Source organism: Physella acuta, unplaced genomic scaffold (genome assembly GCF_028476545.2).
Source record: "Physella acuta isolate Inbredline_101_S28 unplaced genomic scaffold, ASM2847654v3 ptg000462l, whole genome shotgun sequence".
Classification (NCBI taxonomy): Eukaryota; Metazoa; Mollusca; class Gastropoda; family Physidae; genus Physella; species Physella acuta.
This window is the reverse complement of record NW_026731981.1, coordinates 254844-262604: the sequence shown is the minus strand read 5'-3', so window position 1 is coordinate 262604 and position 7761 is coordinate 254844. Positions and strand designations below refer to the sequence as shown.

Here is a 7761-nt window from a genome sequence, read left to right as displayed (position 1 = left end):
TTCATACACATCACGTGTATTAAAAATGGCGGCCTGTTTATGAATAAGTATTCTTTGTCTCCAGCTATTCAATAATACAAAAACCATTGAAGCAGCCCCACACATAAATTTAGCTGCTAATGTTATTCCTACCCTTTCTTTGTTTTAGCTGATCTTAGAGATACCAGCAGTAGCTTGTGATGAAAAATATTGTAATATTTGTTCTCTCATCATGAATAATTAGGCGAAACCCTAATTGTATTTAAGACATGGCTTTTGGTGAGTTAAGTCGGACTCGGTGGCTTCTAGTCGTCTGAATTCCATCTAAACTTTCAAGTGAGTTTACATTTCTGCTACCTCAAGTGTCTGTACACTTTGTTTTGCAACGCTAACTGGTGATTTCATATATATATATATATATATATATATATATATATATATATATATATATATATATATATATATATATATATATATGTATGTATATATGAACACATTATATTTTGATATTTCTACAGGATGCGCTGTCAAGTTTTTCTGACGTTGCTCTCAATGGTCGGCATGATAGAGGCTGGAAAAACTTGCCTCAACCTACCGCCCGGCCTGTCAAAGATGATAAAGGGGGTGGACGTGTCCAAGCTGGACCTCTTGCCTCTAGAGGTGGTGGGTGAGGATGGGATCATGAGTCCAGTTCTACCTTTAACCTGCCTGAAGAACAAACAGTGGCAGAGTGCGAAAGGCAAGGTGTACGATTTACCTGACCAGGTAGGAGCTAGTTGTGATAACTCACAGTTAAGATGGAACGGTGTGATCAAATGGTAGAGTGATCAGCTGCAAGACAGAAGGTTTCAAAATTAGATCTCTGTCCGGACTCGGAATAGCGGGGCGTTCCTGAGTCTACCCATCTATGATGGGTACCTAACTCACGTTGGGAAAAGTAAAGTTGCTGTTATAGTACTGTCTACACCATACCTTCATTTTTAGCCGAGGTCGAGTATAGTATTAACTCTACTTTATCTGCCCTATGGATCGTTAGATCTGAAAAGGAAGTGTTTTTAACAGATGACGCATTGTCTTTTTATTAAAATATTATACACACATTTAAGCATTTAGTGTAATAATTTAATTCTATTTTTTTTAAAGACAACACGTGATTAAGTGTTTCTTTTGCTCTTCTTTTAAGTTTTTTGAACAATGATGGAAAATACTTTTTAATTATATTACGTTTGATCTTATTTAAAAATGTATTACGTCTAATTTAAAATTTAAATTTAAAAGTAACAAAAATCAACACTCTATATTCCCAATTATTTAAAACCCAAAATACAATTAAAAATAGAATACTCATCATTAACCGTATGTCACTTATCCCAACCATTTTGTCTTTATTTGTGTAAAACAGATCTGGCAAATCTCGACAACACCAGGCGGGTACATGTCCTCCAGCGTGAGCACTCACACGTCCTATGACGAAGTCCGAGACTCCATGGGAGCTAATGTCCAGCTGGGAGGAGAGTTCGGCCCGGTCGCCTTCTCTTTGAGCACATCTTACAAGAAAATGCAAAGCTCCATCACCAACAGCTCAAGATTTGTTTCAGAGGTCACGGCGTTTTCTGGCGCAATCCAAGTAGACTTCAATCCTCCTGAAGAATTAAGCTGCGATAAGTATGCCAATTCATACATCGAAAACACATTGCCTGCAAGTTTTGATTCAGATCCCGCTAGCTATTATAGTTTTATTGAACTTTATGGTACGCACTACTTCGCAACCGCGAACTTTGGTGGGTTCGTCAAAATGCTGTGCGAGACCAAGACTGAATATTTCGCAACAACCTCTGAAAGTGAAATCGAAGTCAACGCTAAAGCTGCTTACTTTGATGTGCTCAACGTTCAGGTCGGTGTGTCCAAAGGGAAGTCAACGGTCAATGAAAATTACAAGTCCAATACCAAAACCTCAATAAAATACTATGGGGGTGACACCAACGTTCTCAGCACACAAGGATTTGAAAAATGGCAGCCGACTGTAGAAAACGACCCTTGGCTTTTCTCTGGCAAGTTGAAGCCCATCAGTGACCTGATAAAAAATACTACAAAGCAAGCTTCAATGAAAAGAGCGGTGAAATTCTATTTGTTAAAGAATTTTCTCAAAGAACAGGATTCTATCCTTAACGGAGCGAGAGCCAAATTTGACAACCCAGTGCTCGGTAGAATAACGAAAAACCTGAATAGAATTTTGTACAGTCAAACGCCAGACGAGGGTGCCGTCATGAGGGTCGCACAGGAAGTTGCCAACTACACAACTGTACCAGTCTGGTTTTTGAACACCACGCTATGCATGAAATGGAAGGCAACAAAAGACGCAGGACAGTGTGCCGCCAAAGGCGTCCCAGCGCAGTTGTGTGCACCCGTTAACTCTATGACGCCGTCGTACTATGACAACACCGACAACAGAGACGGAGGTTGTAAGATGCAATGGGGACTCGTCACAAAAGCTAAATACCCAACCTGGTTTGACATGGTAAGGATATGCTATCAGTGGTACGCGGAGAAGGAGATAGGGCAATGCGGATACGATGCAGGTAAAACCTACTGCGCTAACATCAACAACTTCACCACCGAATACATGGATGACACCGGAAATCGTAAAGGAGGAGGCTGCAGGATGCGATGGATGCTTGAAACACCAGAGTACTCCATAAATCTACCCCATTGGATGAACGTTGTCCAGCTGTGCTACAAGTGGGAGGGAGATGGCGACCTGACCCAGTGTGGAGGAGGGGCTCCTGCCAGCGAGTGTGTGCTGCCCAACATGTGGAGCACCTACTACATGGACTACACGGACGACCGTAAGGGAGGCTGCAAGATGAGCTGGGGTCTCAAGACCGCCTTCTAACATGCTGGAAAAATGCGACATAGCATTTGATATTGAGCATATAGTAGTACTTTAAAACAGAAACAAAATTATCAGTTGTTAGAAAGGAAAAGTTAAAAATAAATTTTAATCAACAATATGAGCCTTTGTTTTTCTATTTTAGCCTACACGGTATAAAAGTAATACTATTTATTTATTGTTATAGTTTAATTTAATATATTTATATTAGATCTATTTCTATAACAAGGTGGAACATTATCTGTCCTCATAACATCTGTCCATTTTATTAACAACATATTGAGATATCACAAAGGGGGAGACAGTGACTCAGAGAACAAAAAGTGTACAAACAATAACAAATAAATGTCCAGTTATTCAAAAAATCGATTAAGGGTTGAAAGCTTGCTCCGTTTGATCTTTACATGTTTATAGGCAGTGAATGCATATTATCATTTAATAGTTGGGTTAGATATACAATTCCATAGTTTGTGAAAACAGAGCAATCAAACTGCCGGTGAAAATAAATATTTCATTTCTAACCCGACCATGGCATTTTTTAAAACGTTGATGAAAATAGATCATTAATAATTGATTATTTAATATTCGGTAAAAATAGTAATCCGGCACTCTTTGAAAATAGATAATATATTATTCTTAGAAAGTAGATCTTTCAGTAGTCGATGAAAATAGAAAATTCAATAGTAGGGGAAAATATAGTCGGTAAGTCTATATAAATCAGGCAACTTTGTCGGATGCCGGTTCTGAAATACAATATATTCTCCGCTGATTGCTTCGAGTGACCAAGTTATTATATTTCCATCGATACTATTTTAAATGGACGCATACTTCATATTTTTCTCACCTCTTATAGCCAATATTTAGTTTATACCATTTTCAACGCCCTTATTTCTTCGATAAAATGCAAATTTACTACATTTATTTGATGCCAAATTGAATGAGGTTACAACAAAAATAAAGAACGCAAACTTCCCAAATCTTTATGAGAATTTTGAAAATATTTATAAATAAACAATGTAGTATACTTGGATTTGGTGCAGGATGCCGATGTATGCCTTGGTGAAGAAGATTACATCGTCGATCTATCAAGGGACTGTTTTATAGCGAAGGAAGGAAGAGAAACTTTGAGAGAAAAATCGTGAAGAACTCGTCTTTAACGTAACAATTTCTGTGGCAGCCCAAAGTGGAATTTTCAAAATAAAAATTTCTGTTTTATGCAATAGTTGACTCTTTGTCAACATAACGGATTATTCTTAAATATAATTTCTGCGCTAGACCATAATAGTTTCTTCAACATCTCAATTTTCATGATAGCCTATAAGGGACTAGTCTCCATCATACATTCTATTGTATCCCAAAATTGAAGTGTTTTCAACATAAAATCTACTCTAGCCTGAAATTGAAGTTTTTCAACATAAATGCTATAGTAGCCAAAAAACATGTGCGTATTTTAACATCAATTCTATGCTAGCCTGTTCAACACAATACTTCTATACTAGCCCATATACTCGTTTTTTACATACCATCTCTAGCCCGTATAATGGAGCAGTTTTTGCTAAACAACATTTATGCTAAATGATCCATGCAAATTATTCACACACTTATCTTTTTCTTTTCAACTTTACTTTACATCTGAACATTTGTTTTTTAATTTAAGCTAAACTGTGATGAATTTTTTTATTGAATATATAGCTAAGGAACATCTGTATCCGCAGACGCGAATATTTCAAAAGAATTGTAACATTTATTCACGCTTCCTAGTTCTCTAGTCAATAACATTTTTTAACTTCTATTTTAGGAGAAACGCCTAGTGTTTATTAGATTACATAGAAAATTTGAAAAATTAAAAAATTGAATATATTAAATTACTAAATGATAAAATTCTCTTTTTATTTATTTTTATAGCGACATAAACATTTCGAAAAATCATTTGTTGAATTTCATTTGTTAACTAGACGACCCAGTTTCCCGTTGGAAAAGGATATATTGTCAGTGTTACGGCACAAAACAAACCAATATCCTATACTCACATCAATATACAGAAAATCGCTAGTCAGTTTCTTACAGTCTTTTGGTAAACAACAACTCAATATAATTTAATTAAAATATCCGAAAATAAAAATCGGAGTAGAGCTTTGTATGAGTACATTTTTTTTTTAAAAACCATCATAATAAATAATTGCTATGCTTAACATTAACGGAAACGGATATAACAATGACAAAAAAAATAATTAAAAAGTGTAACAGATAATTGTGCAAATACAAAATACTTTATCTCTACTACAAAAATAAATGCCACCAATAAATATTAAATGTTAGATATTGGTGGCATTTATTTTATTATTAAAATTATTATGTTAGATAGTATAGACAGAATTGTCAATAATGTTAAAACATAACTTAGATTTAGCATTTAGCTAAAATTCATTCTTAATTTTATTCGAATTGTGACATGCTTTACTTGTATCTAATTTTGCAAGAAAAATAAATGATTGCAGTAGTTTTTATTTATACACTTGATAGGAGTTTGGAGAATTAATTATTTCAATATATTTAACCGTCTAAGACCATATGTCGAAACTCTTTGCATTTCTCTTTCTTGAGTTTAATCATTAAACATTTGTGCCAAATAATCTCTATAATTAACTAGTAAATAGCAGTGTTAAAAATAACATCGTAATTTCCTATTCGGAAGTATATACAACTCACTATTGAGCTTCATTGTTTATCTATGACTTATTTCCTTTGTTTATATCAGATATCCATAAAAGTAATGAATCGTTGCTCTTTTTAACTTTTATTATTTTCACCAACTTTTTTTAATCATTTAATTTATAGAATTTAAAAGAATTTTTACTTTCTCGTATATACGAAGTATAGAGAAAGTCTTGTAATCGTGCAAAAACAAAAATCGAGATTTTTGCAAACCTCGACGTTTTAGGGCTCCCTGAGTAGGAAAAACATAGTTTTGCAATCTTGTCCTTATGTCTGTGTGTGTATGTGTGTGTGTGTGTGTGTGTGTGTGTGTGTGTGTGTGCAAACACGATAACTTGAGTACCGTTACAGCTAGGTTCATGAAATTTCATATAAGTATTACATCAAAATCGTAGATCCGCATCAACTTTTGAGCGATTTACGATAACCGGAAGTGGAACTTTTTCTACTTTCAATTTTTCAAAAGCCTATAACTTGAGTACCGTTTCAGATAGATTTATGAAATTTCACATGTAAGTAAAAGGTCTAATTCTCTGCCCTCTATCAAATTTTGAGTAGTTATCGTTGGAAGGAAGTAGTAATTTACGCTATTTCCTTTTTCTAAAAAAAAGCATGTGAATTTATAAAGTACTAATAATATTGCGCACTATTATGCATATTTTATTTGGCGTTCACTTGGTGTGCAATTCTTTTGTCTACAAGATTCTATTCTATTTAAAAATGCAATAAAAATGAATTAAAAAGCATGTCTATTTCCCGAGTTGCATCCCCTGTTGTTTTATATAAGAATATTCAAGAAAGTTTAGGGGAGATCACTCCTGGTTTATTTTCGTTTATTTATGCGTTTCGTCAAAATGCAGTGGAAATTAAAAATTTAAATTCCTGATGCAGTTATTTCCCTTTTACACTGATAAATTGAGCTGTCGAGCTGGTAAATTTTATATTGATTTTCTAATTTTCTAACTAATTTTGAAAACCTTTTAATATAAATTTTAACGGAATTTTTCTAGTTAAAAAATTGGGTGAAAATAAAAGTTTAAATTATTAACGCAGTTTCTTCGCTTTAATGCTCATGGGTAAAATAGAACGGTAATACGGTTCGATTTTTGACCCCTTATGAGATTCCTGAAAATCTGTATCTGTATTCTGAAAATCTTTACCGAACGTCGCGTATTGTGGCACCTGCAAGTAGTCCATCAAATTCAGGCTCTTACAATATATATATATATATATATATATATATATATATATATATATATATATATATATATATAATATTTATTTATTTATGTATATTTATATACATCAGTCTAGCTCAGTTTTCGGTGATTTGAAACGATTATTGAGATGGCCATCTACTTATCTGTTAATGTCAGATCTAATAGGGTGTGAGGAAAAAACCAACCCCCACTTCACTTTTGTATAAGGTCTTAAATAATTTCGTAAAGAAATGGAATTGTTATTGTGTTTTTATACTAGTTTTTGTTTTAGATTTTTGTTGATTTGGCCTAATCGCCCTAGATTCTAGATCTAATTGTTCTCCAACAGAACTAAAAATTGCTTAAATCTAATTTATCGGCATATCTAGATTAAATCAGTGTATTCTTGAATTAGAATAAAAATTCATAATAGTGTCTGAACCTAATAAAAATAACAAACTGACATATTGTTAAATGTATTGCCGAAAGAAAATTAGCTTAATAATGCGTTCAAAGTTTCAATGGGCAACATACTTCATCTACATAACATACTTTGCAATCATACGTTTATAGCTCAGAGTGGTAGAATTTAATCTTAGAAAGTTTAGCTGTTTACGAATAGTGCTTTCCTTTAAATGGTTGCAGTCATATTTTTAAATGAGTATAAAGCTTTAACACGTTGTTTATATTTTATTTTTTATAAGAGTAATAATTTTTTAGATATTGCAACTATAAAATTGTGTTTATCATTGGCTAATTGTTGAGTAAATCTATATAAGATACATTTTAAAAAAAGCATACTATTTCTAGTATATTTAGCTTAAAAGGTTAAAATGTAGGCTTCATTTTCGAAAACTTGGCAATATGCCTAGGTTAAGCTAGCGTATTCATTTAAAGTAACATATGGTGTTTTTGTTTCGAGAAAAGAATTCATGAGTTAAGAGTCAGCCGTTGGACAAGAAAGAAATTTTTAAAATA

General features: G+C 33.4%; 1 protein-coding gene across 1 annotated transcript; it reads left to right on the top strand.

The window, feature by feature from the left end:
- The first annotated feature begins 253 nt into the window (after positions 1-253).
- On the top strand, positions 254-2988 carry LOC131943549 (perivitellin-2 67 kDa subunit-like). The gene is made up of 3 exons (XM_059303728.1): positions 254-315; positions 498-744; positions 1382-2988. Exons 2-3 carry the CDS (start codon positions 499-501, stop codon positions 2870-2872), a joined length of 1737 nt encoding a protein of 578 aa, XP_059159711.1. The 5' UTR covers positions 254-315; position 498; the 3' UTR covers positions 2873-2988.
- The last annotated feature ends 4773 nt before the right edge of the window (positions 2989-7761 follow it).

Excerpts from the sequence above, each read along its gene's own strand:
- LOC131943549 (XM_059303728.1), top strand. The coding sequence starts at position 499 with ATGCGCTGTCAAGTTTTTCTGACGTTGCTCTCAATGGTCGGCATGATA. Across the intron at positions 745-1,381 it reads TGTACGATTTACCTGACCAG|ATCTGGCAAATCTCGACAAC; the intron begins GTAGGAGCTAGT and ends TGTGTAAAACAG.